The sequence below is a fragment of the Asparagus officinalis genome, chromosome 4 (genome assembly GCF_001876935.1).
Source record: "Asparagus officinalis chromosome 4, Aspof.V1, whole genome shotgun sequence".
NCBI lineage: Eukaryota > Viridiplantae > Streptophyta > Magnoliopsida > Asparagales > Asparagaceae > Asparagus > Asparagus officinalis.
This window is the reverse complement of record NC_033797.1, coordinates 23,168,355-23,187,664: the sequence shown is the minus strand read 5'-3', so window position 1 is coordinate 23,187,664 and position 19,310 is coordinate 23,168,355. Positions and strand designations below refer to the sequence as shown.

At 36.9% G+C, this 19,310-nt stretch overlaps 2 protein-coding genes across 4 annotated transcripts in view; both read left to right on the top strand.

Moving 5' to 3' along the window:
• Nucleotides 1-4,415, top strand: part of LOC109836941 (transcription factor EAT1-like) — a 12,094-nt gene extending 7,679 nt beyond the window's left edge. For 2 of the 3 annotated variants that reach the window (XM_020404993.1, XM_020404994.1), the window contains exons 2-4: nt 599-1,042; nt 2,872-3,282; nt 4,026-4,415. In XM_020404993.1, the coding sequence (XP_020260582.1) occupies nt 623-1,042; nt 2,872-3,282; nt 4,026-4,127 (933 nt within the window). In that variant the 5' untranslated portion in view covers nt 599-622 and the 3' untranslated portion in view covers nt 4,128-4,415. Of the gene's footprint in view, nt 1-6; nt 1,043-2,871; nt 3,283-4,025 lie in introns of those variants that run through there. The other variant, XM_020404992.1, reaches the window with a different exon arrangement.
• LOC109836940 (uncharacterized protein At1g51745) lies at nt 5,521-16,349 on the top strand. The gene is given in 4 exon segments (XM_020404991.1): nt 5,521-6,075; nt 11,494-12,306; nt 12,308-12,510; nt 14,606-16,349. Coding segments are annotated over 4 exon segments (2,478 nt in total). The 5' UTR covers nt 5,521-5,881; the 3' UTR covers nt 15,874-16,349.

Sequence of the window (19,310 nt, the reverse complement as noted above, 5' to 3'; positions counted from 1 at the left end):
TAGTGAGAAGATCTATGAGAGAGTTCTGTTTGATCAGAGATATAACCAAATGAAGAATCCCATCTCATCAAATAACAACTTCCCTTCACGGAAAAGGAAGACGATGAAGATTATTCCCTCTCAATATTTCTCTTCCATCCAATTATAGCAACCAAAAGAAGGAAACAAAAGGAACCACAAGAATATTCATGATCTCCGTGCAACTTATACGCCATCAATATCTCTACTTCCCCTTCTTTAATTTCCTTCCTTTGTTGGCTCTGGTGCTTTTCTTGCCTTGAGCTCATAATATTTCTCTTCCTCTTCCCCTTTCTTCATGTGTTTTAGACACAGAAAATATTCAGTGAACCCATTAGAACAAGCTAATCCTCTGAAAAAATATTAGAGAAAAAAGATGTATGAGGATTCAAGCTACTTTGATCCTTCCCATGACTCCAACCTGTTAGCACCTTCATTGATTGACACCCCCTACCAAATTCCTGATTACAATAGCATCAACAATAATGGACTCGATGATAACCTCCATATTGATCTCGAGGATGCCACTACCTCAATTACCCTCGAAAGTAACAACCATCTCGACTTCGACCTCATGCAGGGGGATATCAGTGTTGCACTCCAAATGGAGACCACAAACTGGGACTCAAGCAATCATCAGATGTACCCCAATCCTACATTTGGGCCTGCATCAGATCTCCTGAACCTGCTGCAGCTTCCAACAACAGCGGCATCAATAACTTTTGATAGTTCTATGTATTATGATCCCTCAATGCATATGGGATATACTGTTGGTGCTCAACCTAATGTGTTAAGGGATTTGTATCAGTCTCTGCCACAGAATTACGGTCTTTTTTGTGGGGTGGAGGAGAGAGAGGGTGTGATAGGTGGAATTGGAGTTGGGGATGTTTTTCAAGAGATGGATTATAGGAGAGGGGATATTAAAGGTGAGGTGAAGCGAAATTTTCCTACTGAGAGGCAGAGGAGAGAGCAGTTGAATGGGAAGTATAAGGCTTTGAGCTCACTGGTTCCTAACCCTACAAAGGTACTGGTTGAGTTTGTTCATATCTCCCTTTTTTTTCAATTTACTTTCTAGTTCCTACTCTCTTTTACCTTTTCAGAGGACTTGTACAAACCAAGAGATCCTCTTTGACTCTTCAAACTCAGAAAGAAAGACATTGTGAGTAGTACATTGTTGATGGATGTATCTGATCTTGTCTCCTCTATCAGTCATCTCCTTCAGATCATTAGTTTTATTGACCTTATTGATTATTTTCTCATTTCTTCAAACTAAGAAAATGGATTTACGTTTTGCCTCTTCATACACTTTCATTTTGATAGAAAGAATATTCGTAGCCTTTATGTACTTGATCTCTTACTTTCATCTTTGCCATGTTTTATATACTTTTATGATGCAATATCTGATCATGTCAGTTGGCCTCTTTAAGCACAGCCTTTGTGCTCTTTCCCGATGAGTTTCAGTTATATCCTAGGTTGCACGGGTGCAGACACGGACATGAGACACGATAAATTTATAAAGGCAGGATACGAGGACACATAGGGACACACACACACATGTGTTTGTGTGTGTGTGTGTGTGTGTGTGTGTATTTACATTAGATCAATTATTGAATTAAATTACCCATAACATTTGCATATTTCTTTTACCATCTATGACAATTAAGTGTCAAGTTAAATCAAACAATTCTTGAACAACAAAAGTTTAGTTTAGGTAGCACGGGATACGATAGGTATTTCAAATCTTTAAGTAATGGTTTCAGTATTCGGGTTTCAAATCTTTTAGTAAATTGCCCATAACATTTGCATATTTCTTTTACTATCTATAACAATTAAGTATCAAGTTAAATCAAACAATTCTTGAACAACAAAAATTTAGTTTAGGTAGCATGGGATACGATAGGTATTTCAAATCTTTGAGTAATGGTTTCAGTATTCGGGTTCAAATACCTATTCGTTGTGAGCTCGATATACTAAAGAAGCTAGTTTTGGATTATAAGTAACGGAGAAATCGGGCACGTGCCCATGATGTGTCCATAGTGGATCCGTGTCCAACAAGTGTCCGACATGGACACGGCACCCAAAACGAAGTGTCCAGTAACCTAGGTTATATCTGATCTGTTGAATTATTTTTCGGACTAGCAAAACACGTAGCTTTCTGCCTTTTCACACACATACAGTCATTTTGATTAGTGGTAATATTGCACACATACCATACATATTGCAATATTGTTGAATTATTTTACTTATTTTTCAAACTAGCAAAACAGGTTAGCTTTCTGCCTTTTTACCCATATATAGTCATTTTGATTTGTGATGATACTGCACATAACGTACATATTTTCTATATTTGTAAGGATAAGTATATTTTGAAATTTTTGTAAGGGTAATGTGATAGATCTTCTTCATAATACATATTACTTTTTTATGCTTATATTTGGTTCTGTCTCCTTTTATCAATTATCTTCTTCATGTTATCTTAACCCTTGAAGCACGACCTTTGTGCTTTTCTTCAATGAGATTTTTAGTTAATTGTTAAATTCTGGTTTTTCATATGTTACAGAAAAAACAACTTAGCTTTCTTCCTTCTCATACGCATGTAGAAATTTTGATCAGTGATGAAATACCATTCTATCAGATTGTATGCATGTGATGTTTTCTCTCTCTTTTTTTTTTTTTTTTTTGCGGATAATCAATCTGAACTGTCACCTTCTTCATGTTCATACTTAATTTTTATCCTTGTAAGGATTCTGATTAGTTAAAGAGACCACTCCAACATCACTTGGAAAATCGTGAATTTTCCGCTTCTATCTTATACATGTTATTGCTAATTATATTCTCTTGCATATTCATAAGGGAGATAGGGCCTCTATAGTAGGAGATGCAATCGATTACATTAAAGAGCTCCGTAGAACTGTTGATGAGCTTAAAATACTCGTGGAGAAGAAGAAGCATGGAAGAGATAGGAGGAGAATGCTGAATGCTGACGATGAGGCTGCTGGTGACATTGAGAGCTCATCTGTTATAAGAGGTGATGATCACCCACTCAATGGGGCCTTAAGGTGTTCTTGGCTTCAGAGGAAGTCCAAGGAGAGCTTTGTTGATGTTCGTATTATTGATGATGAAGTGAATATTAAGCTGAACCGGAAGAAGAAGCCTAATTGTTTGGTGTATGTTGCAAAGGCCCTTGAAGAGCTTCAACTTGACCTTGTGCATGTTTCTGGAGGAAACATAGGAGATAGCTACATGTTCGTGCTCAACACTAAGGTTTATCCCCTTTCTTTGATATTGAACCTTGAGAGCTTTAAGGCTTATTGCAGATACCCCTGCATTATCGCCCAATTGCTGATAGACCCCCTGTAGTTCTATTGTTGTAGACCCCCTGAGGGAACTCTGTTGACTCTTTTATCCTCAGAGGAACATAATTGCTTTCGGCAAATAGACATCCAGAGGTTGTAAGAGTGAGAGAGAAAAATTCACTCTAGGGGGTCTATCTGCAATTGGCCTATAGTACAGGGGGGTCTACATGCAATTGGGCTATAGTATAGGGGATCTATATGCAATTAAGCCATTTTTTAATTATGTTCCTTGTTTTGTTTGATGACTCTCTCCTTTCTAGTATTGCCTCTTATCAATTGTGATTCGTCAATTTTTTCTCGAATCTGATTAACTGAGCAATATATCATGTGTAAGTAAATCATAATCCATATAATGATATATATGCAACTAGAAGCTTTTAGTTAAAAGTGCAAAAGCCATTAACCAAAATTTTCATTAAAGCCATTTCCGTGAAATGTTATTCGATTTAAGGTATGAGTACATTCATCATAAAATCTGTCAGAGAAACTAATTTAAGTTTATAGGTAAGGATAGCACCTGTACCATGTTAAGCAATGCTGTTGCATTTAATTGTTAGAACATATATTTAGTCCATTAAATTTATACATCCAGGTTTTTTTTAGTTGTTTGATTTCCTTTTCACCCCCCTTCTTTTTTTCCTCTCCATGCAGATATGTGAAGGATCTTCAGTGTATGCTGGTGCAATCGCTAAGAAGCTCCTCGAGGTTGTGGATAGGCAGTATCCAGCCCTAACTTTTCCTGCTAGCTACTAGGTTTAGGGTTTCAGCTGCTGATTTGATGGCATGAAGGAGATTATATCATACTTACAGTTTGATTTCTTTGTGTAGTTCTTTTTCTGAGAGAATTGTGTAAAGACATGCAACTCTAAACTTAGACATACTAATTAGACTCGCTCAACAGGGGCCGATTCAAAATTGTGCATTTTTGGCATCTGCTGATAAAAATGTCAGCTAACAGAAAATGCAACCTGCTTTTTGTATTTGAAGATTCATGCTCTATTAGTTTAGAACACCAGAATTATCTGAAAATATTTCATTATAGACGAGCTGTGTTATTCATTTTTGCAACTCTTTTTTTTTCAATTAATTTGTTGAAGATGTTTAAGTTATGGCGTAGACAATGTTTTTGCCGGATGGATAAATTTGCAAATGCACACCAAGAGGAAGAAGAAAAGCAACCACGGAAAGGCACTGATGACTCGTATCATTATTAAACGATGTGACCATGGTTGAGTGCTTTGTTCGTGCAAGAAAAAAATATATATATAGGGTCTGGAGTTGAGTACTTAGATTTTGGTAGGATTTTAATTTCATCATAATTGTCTTTTATGAATAAAGTTCGATTCCTACCTAGTTATTAGCGGCTCACTCGACTAAATAATCTTCCATGTTTCTTCCAAAGAAAAGACTGTCGCTAGTCGGTGAGGTTTCGTCAACCTAGTACCTTTTTTTTAATTTGATATGCGTTTTTTAATGGGGGTTTTCTTGAAATGGGTATTTATATTTGGTTTGCTCTACAATCAGCCGCTAGATGTTAGGCGTTGATAGCTTAGGACCAACGAGAACACGCTCCAGCAACGTTCTCTCGATCCGAAAGCCGATAGATCAGCAAAAGCTTGTTAGAAGAGAGAGCGCACTTGAATAGCAACCTACGCAACAAATCCACAAGCGAAACTAAACCGATTCCAGATATGAAGGATTTAAAAAGAAATAATTATCGGAAGAAATAAATACATCTCAGTATTTACATGTTTCTCCAAATATCTTATGCACGCGTTGCAATAACATACGCCCGTGATTTCCCAACGAACCAAGCGGAAGCGCAGTCAGTCAGCGCATTAATCCCAATTAGCTGAACCTGAACCGGATCTAAATTGGTACCGTCGCGGTTCGTTTGATGACGTGGCACCTGCTCGCTAACGCGTCCTCTCTGGCGTACGAATCCGTCGTCACTCTCACGTGTTCGAGTTCCGTCAGTGACGTACTTCTCTCCCTCCGATCTCAATCCAACGGTCAGAAATTAGAATGCATGTTAACTTAAAAGTAATCCTCAAGGACATTGTACATCATCAGTCACCCCCGGCCAGTTTAATACCTAACCAAAGGATATTGTCACCGCCTTCATCCTATTTATTTTGATTAAAAAGTTAATAACTTAAATTTTATTTTCTCTTAATCCCGCTGAAAAACTCGGAAATTTTTTTTTTAAAGAAAAAACAGAGGATCTTATAGGAGAGTCCTCTTCGATTCGCCGAAAGAAGTAAAAGAGCCTGTCGATCGATCGATCTATCGATTGCATCGAAGAGAACGAACGGAGAAGACGACGAAGGCGATCTCGCGGGAGCTCTGAAGAATGAAGGAGATCAGATCGATGAGGCCCTGCTGCGCGTGAATGGAAACCCTAGGCGCTCCTTGGATCAGATCCGCGGTAACTGTAATCGCCGTGATCGCGCTCGCCTTCTCCGGCGGCTGAAGCGATCGCTTTCTAGGGTTTCGATCTCACTGCGATGGGGGGCTCTGATGGAGGTGAAGGCGGGAGCATCGTCGACTGCTCGGTTGGGACGATAGTTTGGGTGAGGAGAAGGAATGGATCGTGGTGGCCGGGGAGGATTCTGGGGCCGGAGGAGCTCTCGGCGTCGCATCTTATGTCGCCGAGATCGGGGACGCCGGTGAAGCTTTTGGGGCGAGAAGATGCCAGCGTGTGAGATTTCTCTCTCTTGCCTTTTTTTTATCTGTTTTTAATTTTAGATTTATCTGCTATTGTTTTGAGAATGCATTACCTGTCGAGAGAGTATAAGATTACCATGAAAAAGTCACTCGAAAAGCTCTCTAGTTTGTTCTGGTCATTAACTAGTGACAAAAACTCAGGGATCAGAACTTCTATTCTGGATAGAACTTTTGGTTAATATCTAATTGGAAAGGTTGGATTTTGACTGGAAAACCGCTGCTAAACTTGATTGGTTCTGTTTTGAAACCCTTCAATAGGATATCAGGTCACTCAAACTTGAAACATATCCTTGGAATTAGAAGTTTTGGACTCTTTTCTGGGTTGTGTAATCCACTAAGGAATTGCAGAAAACATTCAAGCTAGTCCTTTTAATAGTTCATATTATGTTAAGAGTATTTATCTTTCTGATGCAGGTATTCAGAAACCCATCCACACTGATATTATCTATTGCAAGTTTGGCCCAAATCGTTTTCATTTCGGATGATTACTGTTGAATTACTAGGTAAATTTTTAGCTTGCTGACAAAGTGGTCATTGGATATGGTGACTTAACGGTTTCAAGATTAGGATTTGGCTTCTGTTAGAGGGAAGGGGGAAAAATCATTATATTCATTGCAACAGATGAAAATTTAAGATGCTATGACTACGGTTCTAGGCTGTGTACATTCAGTTTAAAAATGATTCTCCAAAACATGCATGTATTTTGTATCTTTCTCAAAGCCATATTTGAAAAAAAAAAATCAAATAGCTGGTTGCGGCCTGCCATTTGTTGCAGAACTTATCTGTCATAACTGCTAGAATTTCTTAGAATTACATAAATTTAAACCTTGAGATTCAAATGGAATTTACTGAGCATTTGAAGGTATATGCTTAATTTTTCATCGGGGATTCTAGGTGTTTATCCTGAAACTACCATGTGAGACATAACAAAGATTAGCAATATGGAAGCAATAAGCATATATTTTTTAAATTGCACTATCTGATTGAATTACATCATCTTTGAGATGCTGTGCATTCAGAAACATGTTTAATTACAGCAAGGTCTTAATCCTAGATTATTGGTTTACTGATTTTGCTACTTGATTAATTATCCTCATTCAACAGTACTAAGGAGTAATTTTTTTATTCATCAGCACTAATCTATCAGTCAGCATGCCATCAGCTGCTTATTGTCAACTCTCATCTTTAAATAAGATTATAACTTTAATGTAACCGAGATGCAATCTCAAGATCCACCATAGCCCTGGTTGTTTGTGATCCAATTTGTTACAAATCTTACTTCTCTGTTTGTATGCATCTTCCAATTTTGAGAGATTTGTTGGTACCAGTGGCGTAGGCAAGGGGGTCTGGGGGTGGCATGGTCCTTCTGGCTTTTTGCAAACAAACCTCATATGTATGAGTTCTTTTCATATTATTCCCCTCAAACCTTTCTTATTGGAGATTAGTCCCCAGAGCTTCATTTTTGAAACACCTCCCCCAAATCTTTCATATTTGAAATTTGTCCCCCAAATATTCATATTTTGCAATTAGTCCCCTAAATCCTTGACATGTTTAAAATCACCCTTTCTTACATTTACCATCCAAATTAAACCACAGTTGGATAGTGATTAATTAGGGACATGTATTTATCAAATCAACCAAATTCAACATCAAGTCCACCAAAACTAGGCTCAAAATAGTAGTTTAGTCTAATATAATTTTTCCCCAGCTTGCTCTCTAGTGAAGTGAAGTTTTCGCTGGGGTTTGGGTTTGAGCAGATAAGGGCATAGCTGCTATTACGTCCAAATCTATTAAAGGTGATGGAATACAGTCTCAATTTCAACTAGCCTCTAAGTAGAAGTACTAATCACTTAAATGATTTAGTGGACTAATATGAAAAGACCCTATGTACACACGCATTATTTTTTTTTCATGTAATTTTCCTTGCATTTTATGCATAATAGGGAAACTGGTTTCAATTTTCATGTACTTTTGCATTTAATAGTAGAAATTTTAAATAGGGTTTAAATTTCATATGGTTTTATAATTTTGTAATGAAATTGTGAAATGTGGTTCTTCCAATTCCATAAAGTTTTACATTAAGAAGTAGATATGTGAAACCAAATTTCTATATTCACATACTTTTGTAATTATTTGTAAATGGTGATAGTTAAAACTATTTAATTTCTTCTTATTATTGTTTGAAAAAAGTTCAATAATATAATTTATAGTTTATCGTCAATTTGTCAAGGCTTCAAAAAGAGTTTTTGGTTATGGAAAAAACCAACTATAAACGAGACATTTTTTAATATGAAACTTTAGAAGATTGGAGTATGTTAATTCAAAGACGAGTGCATATGAAATGATTTAAGTATTCATTAAAATATTTATTTTTTTTAAAACTTTTACATTATGTTCTTCTTTCACCTACTTAAATGTATGGTTGTCACTATTTGATCGTTTTTGGTCTATGCATAGTATAATAGTTTTATATCCCCCAACAGCCACCCCCCACCACCCAAAAAAAAAAACAAAAAAGAAAGGCTCTGCAACTGATTGGTACTCTTTATTTGTATACCACTTTGTCCTAAAGAATTTAGTAGTATTTTCCTAACATAATTCTATTCAAGATAGACTCGTCCCTTTTTTATTCACTTTTTGATCGATCGCTTAATGAGAATATAGGCATTTCACAGTCTTTTGGATGCATTGGGCATCAACAAGATAGTTTGTCCATGTTTATATTTTGTTGTTATAGATTTAATCATACAAATTTGTATACATATACTATAGATTCAGGTTTATACAACTCGCATGAGTAGGGGTGGAAATGAACAAATAATTAACAAATAGTTTGTTTATTATTCATCTAAGTATTTGGTTAAATTCGATTCGATAGTTCATTTAACAATAAACAAATAGTTTTAGTATTCAGTATATAAACGAATAGAATTTAACCAATTATCTATTCGATTCGTTTGATTATTAAATATTCATTATGTATTTTACTTTTATATTATTACATTATATTATCTATATGTTTGTATATTATAAATAATATTTTTATTTATAGATATTATATTATTAATTTATAAACATATAGAATAATCCTTATAGGTAAATATCATAATAACAATTAAGTAAAATGTTAAAGAAAGTATTTAAAAAATTATGTCATATATAGGGGTGGAACTAAAGACCTCGTGTTTAAGAATCTTGTGACTTACCAAGTGTGTTAATTTGATATTCGTGAACGTTCAACGTATATTCAGATAATTAATGAATCGAATTTGAACACTCTTCCTATTCGATTGGAATTCATATTTGAATTTGAATTTGTTAAAATTAACTGAATCTGAATCTGAATACTGTGGTATTCGATTCGAATTCAGTTCGTTTCCACCCCTATGCATAAGCATATAGTTCTGTTTGTGAGTTATGCATGTAAGATCTAAAATGACATCTTTTGGCTGGCTTTTATAGAATACATTTGGCAAGATTTGTGGCTATAGAACATGGGTTTTCTAGCCTTCCCTTACCATATGATATGGTATAAAATTCAAAGTTGTGTATATTTCAAGATTCTCACTTGATTATTATAACTCATGCTGAAGCATATTAATATCATGTCAAAGGATTGATGAGTTAATAAATGTTGTTGGGCTAAGGCTTTTTAGAAGCTGCTTATCCTAAGTTCATAGATGGGAGAGAGATTTTTACTCCGTTTGTTGCAACTTTTTTTTACAACATTAGTTATTGAAGATGTTTTTCCATAGTCTCTATTATTCCTAAACTCATGAACAACACGAGACCCAGAGTGAAACTTGGCTTTTCTGTTATTCTTAAATTAATAAACACTATCCATTTTATTGGAATGGAGGAGGAAATCCACTCCAGAAATTATTGAATTGGGCATGTTTTTAATAAGCTTGCTACTAGGTTATGATTTAGACTTCTTACCACTTCATTATGTAGAATCTACTGCAAAAGAATCCTTGTTTTATCATGCAAATGTTTGCTAATTGAGCCCCACCTGTGCTATACCTCAATACACTTAGGCCGAACCAACTTGGTTGTGCAAGCTAGCAAATTGCATGATTGCAATGACACTTGTATTTTATGCACAATCCTTCAAAAACTAGAAACAACACGCAGTGGATAGCCTTTACTATAGGCCTGTAATCTCAGGTGTATTACCTATGTGTATGTAAACTTTAATAGATCCAATCATCGAAGATGTAATCATCTTGATTGTACTACCTGTCTAAGTGCATGTTGTGGCAACATTATAGCTAAACTACATTTATTTCCTATCCACATACCTTGAGGTCTTGAAATGAAGAATAATGTAATTTATCCAAAGCCCTTGAGGTCTTGAAATGAAGAATAATGTAATTTATCCAAAGCCATTGAGGTCTGGCAATTTAAAATTATGATGTGTCTATGGTCTTATTGTATGTGTTGTTTTTGTGCATTGCTTATGGGACTAATCCTGGTAATCTTATTGTGAAGGAACCTTTTCTGTTGATCTTATCAGATAAAGTAATTTTAATGTTTCCCCTCTTTTCTTTTAATTTTAATTTGATGATTTTTTTCGTTTGTGAGGCATTTATCCAAGTGATTAATGGCTTCCACGCAGTGACTTTAATTAACACTTGATGTGCCTCATGCCAGCTGCTCAAACATGTATTTATATGTCCAAAACATACATATGATTTGTAGTGTGTGTTTGTGTGCCCGCACAAACACGCACGCGCATGCGCACGTAGAATGTATTATATTGATGTAAAGACATGGTATTGGATAATATTATAGTCTAGACTATAGGTATTAGTATATTGATGCAAGATTGGGTGTGGGCTTTGTGAAGCCCTGTTATCATGTTGTCCATAGCGAGTGTCTGTGTGTATTTATTGAGGGAAAGCCATGGTGTTGCATTATATTACACTACAGTATTAGTTATTGATGCAAGATTTGGTTGTGGGCGTTTTGAATCCCTGTTACCATGTTGTCCATAGTAGTCAATTGCGACCCGTTGACTTCTTCACTGTTTTTGTTGCTATTGAGGAGCACAATTAGATATTCAATGTAATTAAGTTGATACCGATACATGCACCATTATTATCAAGTACATTTATTTGTTGCAGCTTTTTGGACATACATTTTGTTCTACTGCCAACTATTTTTCTTTATCTTTTATTTTTCATTTATTTCTAGATGCAGATGGGCCACATGCATGGGATCTTAGGTTTATGTTTTTTTTAATGCTATGATCTGTTATTTATACTCAGTATTTCCTCAGTTTTCCAAGCAACTTTCCCCCCTTATTTCGTCAGTACAGACTCCTTTTTTTATCTCACAAGGTTGTGTGGTCCATCAACTTATTCCTCACTTCTTTGGATCCATTGGACAGAGACTGGTACAATCTAGAGAAATCTAAACGCGTGAAGGCATTTCGGTGTGGAGAATTTGATGCTTGTATCGAAAGGGCTGAAGCCTCCCAAGGCATTCCTATAAAGAAAAGGGAGAAATATGCACGTAGAGAGGATGCTATTCTTCATGCTCTTGAGCTCGAGAAACAGCAGCTTGGTATGAAACATCAGAAACTTGGAACAATTTCTAATGGTTCAAGCCATAGAAGTTCGGGTGCTCATAGAAGAGAGTTGCATAGCTTCTCTTCAGATATTTACATGAGAGATGATGAGTCTAAACTTCATAGCAAATATGCAAACAAATCTTATACGTTCCCGAGAAAGGCAGTTTTGTCAGGTGAAGAAGAGAATATGAGCAATTCGTTGTATGTTCATAAAGGAAAAGCTAGTAAGCGATCTGGCTGGGAAGAGTATAATGATGACTCCCTTCCTCGGATGAGAGGACTTCAGGACTTTGGTCTAAGGATTGCTCCGCCGAAGAAAAAATTCTCCCAGTGTGTCACGTGGGAAGCTTCCCACAAGCCTGTTGACCCTTATGCGGACAATATTTCCAATATGGGGGATATGATGATTGATAAAAGACATACTGGTAGCAGCAAAAGTTCCTCAGCAATTAAGAGGAAAAGAACACAAGGTGGTAATGATGAAGATTCTATTGTTAAGAAACGAGACAGGCGTCGGCCACTTCATCAAGTTTTGCAGAGCAGTGCAAAATTACCAGCTTCTCATTCTTTTCATTCTGAGTATGATTCTTCTGGCATTCCAATGGATGGAGAAATGGATCATATGGGTGCTGCATGTANCTCTGGATGATAATGGATATCCTTATGAAGAGATCCCCAGTACAACAACTCAGCTTGGAACCAGCAACCATCTTGATTACCCTGGTACTTGGGCAGAGGAGTATTCCTCTTCTGGCTTGGCTGAAGAGACTGAATCTGATTCATCTGAAACTGACTATTTGGAGCCTGACCCGGGAGAAGAAGGAAACTTGACAGGTATCATTTCTGTATCTATTTACCAGTTTTGTTTGTGAAGTGGAAATTGGTTATTTGGCCTCTGTCGAAACCTTCGTACTTGCCATTTTCACATTGGCATTAAGATCTGTTAAACACCATGTGGCAATGTTCCGGTGTAGTTCAGGCAGAGTTTTATGATCATTAGGAATAGCTAACTAGTGAATTAGTGAATTAAAATTCTTTCTTTACTTGCTAGAGTGTGAGCTTTAGAACTTCAATTTACTAAATACGTGAGGTGCTTCAGCTACTTGATGTGATACAATCTCTGGATTTTAACATGTAGTTACACCCAAATTACGTTTTTACTAGAAGATCAAAAGTTGTTGCTTCTCTGATCAGTATTCCACTGTCTCTACTTTAGGTAGATAGATTAGTATAATGTCATTTTAATTGTTGGTTCTGGTGTATCACCAATTCAATGCATTTTGTACTAATAGGTTACTCCTATCCATACATCTGTGCACATACCTATGCTTATGTATATGAATACATTCATTTTTACATGAGGACTTACAGACATGTATCGTTATGCTATTCTGTCTCTGACTTACCAAGGCTACAAGAATCTCACCTTTTTGTTTGGTTCTTTGATTGGCAGTATTTGATGATTTATTGGTTTAACCAAAGAAAAATGTTACAGTTCTTGCATCTCAGTCATATGGATGCTGAAAATTTCTTCGTTAGTCAACAAAAATTCCTTTTGCTATGCTGTTGTTTTTGTGAGAAAATTGCAGCCATTATTTTTTGATGTAAATGGTCAACATTTGCAGCTTTCATATAGGTAGCCACTTCTTTGTTTGTACAAGATCTCCACCACATTTTGCCATTTATATATATACTAGTATAGAACATGTGCTTTGATATATCAGGCCTGATAAGACAAAAAGGTGATTTCCCTTGCCAACAAAATAATCTAAGCTTTTCTAAGTTGGTTGGGTAACTGCTTTGTTGAGAGGGTCAGAAGATGATTGAAATTTGCTACCATAGTAAAGCTGATGCCCCGTCATTAATCCTGTAGATTGATGCCAAAGTCCTGGGTAAGAAACTATGGACAAGAGAAAGGTTTGTCATAGAATCGATTAATCATATGCAATTGAGGCCACACAAGAAATCCTGCAGACTGCAAAATAATCTAGAAGAAGGCCAAGGATGATAAATTGTGTTGTCCGACGTTGCATTCATTTCTTGCACATGATGTGAACAAGATTCAAATGAAATTGCATGTCTACATATTAAAGATAAATGGCCTTCTCATACAATTTGGAGATTATCATCACCTCTGTTGTCTCTCTTATGGAGAATTTCAGTCTTCAAGGTGCTAACTTTAAGATCAAATATGTCCTCATTTATGACCTTGTATATGTTTTTTTTGTGCACACGCGCGTGTATGAAGACTATGACCTTGTGTATGTTATCTACCACAAGTATTTTTAGTGTTCACTGTTCAGGGGTGATAGTTGAAGCATAGTTTTTTTTAGTCTGGTACTTTAGTGCAAGATATGTCTCTACAACAAGTCATAAACCTCTGCTAGTTGAAGTATTGTTTTTTCAATCTGATACTTTTGCCTGTTTAGATTATGCAGCTCTTTGGTAACTGCAGTAGTGCAGTGTCAAGAGAAAATGTATTGTTGTTAGGCTTTGATGAAGGTACAAACCATCTATCCTTGTTAAAGGTGCTGAATTTGAACCCTAGTTAGTTTCATCCTCCATTAAGGCCTTCATCTTTTGAACTGGAAAACTGAAATTAAAAGGTAGGATCTGTATTCCGCAACCTTTGGCTAGGTTCAAACAGTTAGAACCTTCAATAATAACTATCTTACAGAATCATCCTTGGTAGTTATTGAACTACACCATCATGAATTCTTTATCTTCATTATCTTTATTTTTTATAGATTTTTTTAAAAATCTTACTCCCAATAGATTGCTTATAGGTTACTGTGTTTCTTCTTCTTTGTATGTATATGTAGATATGATTTTTCCTTAAATAAGGTTTTATTGATATTTTTACTTCCTTAGCTGCTGGCTGAGTTACTGATTTTGTTTTCACTTTTCATCCGTCCATTTTGGTTAACAGATACAACTCAGACACAGTTGCCACAGCCAAAAGATTGTGAACCTTCTGTACTTCAAGTTTCAGAAGACTACAGAGATCTGGACAGCATTGAAGTGCCTCCTCTTGATTATACACCCCATTTACGCCTTCAGGATCAGATGATCGATGCCTCTGCTGATGCAGGAGTTTCCAAATGGAACATGAAGGGGAAGCGCAACATACGAAATTTACCAAAGAGGCACATGGATCTTATGGATGCCAAGGTCTCCGGTCATGCGGATGAGCACAATGGTTTGGGCACCAGCTTTAAAATGAGAACAAATTCTTCTGGCCATAGGGCTGCAGGACAATCTTTCCACCATAAGAAAGAATCATCCCACTTCGCTCCTGATGGGGATGATATGTTGGAGGAAGATTTGGATTACGGAAATCGGAGATACCCTTTTGCCTTGCAAGGGGTTAAAGACCATGGTAGCTTCAATGATTCTGACAATGATTCTCATTTATTGTCCCCTACAAGCTGGAGAGCTGATGGACCATCATCTCATATGGCCAGAAGAGGTGCTTTCTGGGAGGAGTCAGATGAGGAATTTGGCCCAAATTATGCTGATCGTTTCAGTTACGAAATGGAGTCCATGATCGTAGATGTTGACATCCAGGTTCAAAAGCGAAGCTATCAAGGAGAGCATGTCCCTTGGGTTTCTTTGTCGAGTAAAGGGAATGGTGGCAAACCGATTCTTGGTCACCCAGTTCAAATTGAGATACTAGAAGATGGTTCAAGTGGCCATCTTGTATCAAGATATGACTTTGGTGTAGAGGAAAGTTCTATACCGCCTGCTTTCAGGAGAACAGCCAAAAGGACTGTAATGCATCGAATGCCTCGTTCTCACCCAGCAACATCAGCGTTTGAGGAGGATGCTGACCAACTCGATTCAGATCAAGACATAAGACCGCCTCTTAAGAAAGCATACACTAATTACTTTAAGAAGAGAAATTCTAATGCTCGACGGCCTACAATGCCAGTCAAATCCCAGAAGAAACCTGTGAAGAAAGCTAACATTTCAAACCAGAAAACGAGGACTCTTTCTTCTCTTGCAACTGATATGAAGAATTTCAAGAGGAGTGATATATTAGATGGGTTGATCAAACCCGAGGAAGGAATTCCTCTGGTTACCTGTGTCCCTGTAAAAGTGGTATTCAGTAGAATATTGGAAGCAGTTGGCAGGCCATCATCGGTCTTTCCTCATCGAGCAAGACTGAACAGTCCTGCAGTCAGAGGTCTCTCGTAGGGAGTATAGATTTTAGTTTTTGTTCTCTGAAAAAACGGGTCTTGGTCTTGCCCCCAGAGTGATCAATGTAAAATTTCACCGCATCAAAAGTCGTGGGGTTATGGCTCGCATGGGAGAAGGTGAACGACTTCTATCTCAAAGCCGAGCTTTATAATTTGACCTCTGCGTTGGCGGACTCCTGTAAAGTACTAACTGCAACTTTTTCCTGGTAGTATATTAGTTTTGTTCAGCCATTTAATATATATACTTGGTTAAATTTCTGAAATCCTGTAATAGTGTTAGATTTGGAATGCTTGAGATTCGTATATGTCGGTTATTTAATAGTCTCTGTTGCAAATGTGTAAGAGCTTTTATTATAGAGAAATTCAGCTGTAGTTTATGAAAAATGTGAGACGATTACAGTTAGGGGAGCGTGTAATTGTATCTGTTATTGTTACAATAATCTCACATCTAAGCTTTGCTAAATTTTCATTCTATGATATATGTAGTATGTTATTTACTTTGTTGAAAAATCTGAGGCGCAGTTGGAAGAATGTACTTGTATCTGGCATCGTTGCAGTGATGTCACTATCTGAGTTTTGGCCAAAATTTTTATTATTATGATTCAAGCCTGGCTAGCTGTCTTGAGAGATGTAGATGGCTTGCGATTTGAATGATTTGGTGGATGATGGGAGGGGATTGTGCGGTCTATAAGGGCCTGTTTGGTTGATTTTCCATAATTATGTCCTTTTCCATCATAAATATCCTTTTCCATGGGTTCTTTCATTTTTTTGGGGTTTCATGAAATATTGGGTAATTTGTTTGGTTGACCCAAATATTAGAAAGGATATGTGTTTCCTCACATATCCACAGTAAATAGAAACGAAAAATAGAGAACCTCTCCTAGCGAGATAGGTTGTCAATTTTTTATTTGCTTTTTAACTGGTTTTCAGCCTATTTCCAACCCTTTAGTTCGGATTTGGATTTCCAGCTTTTGCTGAGGTGTTATATGGTTTTTAGATCCTTTTCGTGAATTTAATTGTTAAACCAAACACCGGAGAAGTACACCATTTTCGGTTTTGTTTTCTTTTTAACTGGTTTTCAGCCTATTTCCAACCTTGTTTTCTTTTTAACTGGTTTTCAGACTATTTCCAACCCTTTAGTTCGGATTTGGATTTCAAGCTTTTGCTGAGGTGTCATATGGTTCTTAGATCCTTTTCGTGAATTTAATTGTTAAACCAAACACTGGAGAAGTACACCATTTTTTGTTTTGTTTTCTCATTGTATCATTGTTAGCCCTTGAATTCTTTTTCTTTTTTTTTTTCTTTTTTTTTTTGGGAAAAATGTGTCCAGGCCCCAAAAACATAAACTTCATGTGCTGCAGCCCCTTCTAGTTTCCCCCATGTGGTTCAGCCCCTTGAAGTGTGACGTTTTGTGCTGCAGCTCCTTTTTAACAATTATTACATGCCAACTAAGCTAAAATCCCCAAAATAACCTTACCCCCTCTCCTCAATCCTTCAAACCCAGTTCTCTCTCTCTCTCTCTCTCTCTCTCCCCCCTCTCTCTCCCCTCTCTCTCTTTAAAAACAAGGGTTTTATCAAGCTCGTCGCTCTGGCCCTCGCCCTCCTCGCCGTCGCCACCTCCGCCCAGGCTCCCAAGCCTCCCCCGAGTTCGTCGCCGCCTCCCCTCCTCTCCTCCGCCCGACCTCGTCGCGGTAGCTCGCCGTCGCTCCCCATCTCGCCCTCGACTACGCCGGAGTTCGTCGCTGTGCCTGCCACTTTTGAACCCATAGTATGGTAGGCCGGAGGAGGATGACCAAGAGAAAAGAGTGCATGATGCTCAAGAAAAGTAAAAATGAAGGGGACAGAATAGAACTAACATTGTGCAGATTAGAACTAACACTGTAGACAGAATAGAACTAACATTGTAGACAGAATAGAACTAACATTGTAGATAGAATAGAACTGTAGACAGAATAGAACTAACATTATAGACAGAATAGAACTAACATTGTAGACAGAATAGAACTAACATTGTAGATAGAATAGAACTGTAGACAGAATAGAACTAACATTATAGACAGAATAGAACTAACATTGTAGACAGAATAGAACTGTAGACAGAATAGAACTGTAGACAGAATAGAACTAACATTATAGACAGAATAGAACTAACATTGTAGACAGAATAGAACTGTAGACAGAATAGAACTGTAGACAGAATAGAACTGTAGACAGAATAGAACTAACATTGTAGACAGAATAGAACTAACATTGTAGACAGAATAGAACTAACATTGTAGACAGAATAGAACTAACATTGTAGACAGAATAGAACTAACATTGTGCAGATTAGAACTAACACTGTAGACAGAATAGAACTAACATTGTAGACAGAATAGAACTAACATTGTAGACAGAATAGAACTGTAGACAGAATAGAACTAACATTATAGACAGAATAGAACTAACATTGTAGACAGAATAGAACTGTAGACAGAACAGAACTAACATTATAGACAGAATAGCATATTCTTGTACTTTAACTTGGAACTAGATGCAACTTATGACTCTGTCTAGTTTCTGGTATTGGTTTATGATTCAACAAATGAGCATGCTCATATTCTTTACAGAAATTTACACCCTGTCATTAGATTGAAATAGAGCATTCTGGCTGTTTCGTCATTGGTTGACAATAACAGTATCAGTTTCTTAATGTGTTCCTCTGCCTGTTTAAGCTCTCGAGCTGGACTTCTGGATTACTATAGACATGTAGTTCGTTTGCATACAAGTTTTAGTGGTTTGAAATTGACTACGTGGTTACAGTTTTCTATTTTGGAAATGGGAACGTATCGTAAATCATGCAGCATTTTGCTCCTTGGCAACATTTTGGCTGACTACTATTCTCAATTCTGTAAACAGGAACCATGCTTTGAAAATGGGCAAAAGCAGCAGGAAGACTCTACACAATTGTCACGAGTGTGAAGAATCTGCGAGACATGCTGGAATGCCTCAATCTTTACTTCGAATCCCTTCAACCAAGTTTGTAATTGACCCAACAACTTTCTTATAGAGTGATTGTATTTTGGACAATTCTGGACAGAAATAATTGTGGTTGGTAACACCAGAAATTACAAACTCAATAAGCGGCACGAACTTGGTTGAAGGGATTCAAAGTAAAGATTGAGGCATTCCGGCATGTCTCGCAGATTCTTCACACTCGTGACAATTGTGTAGAGTCTTCCTGCTGCTTTTGCCCATTTTCAAAGCATGGTTCCTGTTTACAGAATTGAGAATAGTAGTCAGCCAAAATGTTGCCAAGGAGCAAAATGCTGCATGATTTACGATACGTTCCCATTTCCAAAATAGAAAACTGTAACCACGTAGTCAATTTCAAACCACTAAAACTTGTATGCAAACGAACTACATGTCTATAGTAATCCAGAAGTCCAGCTCGAG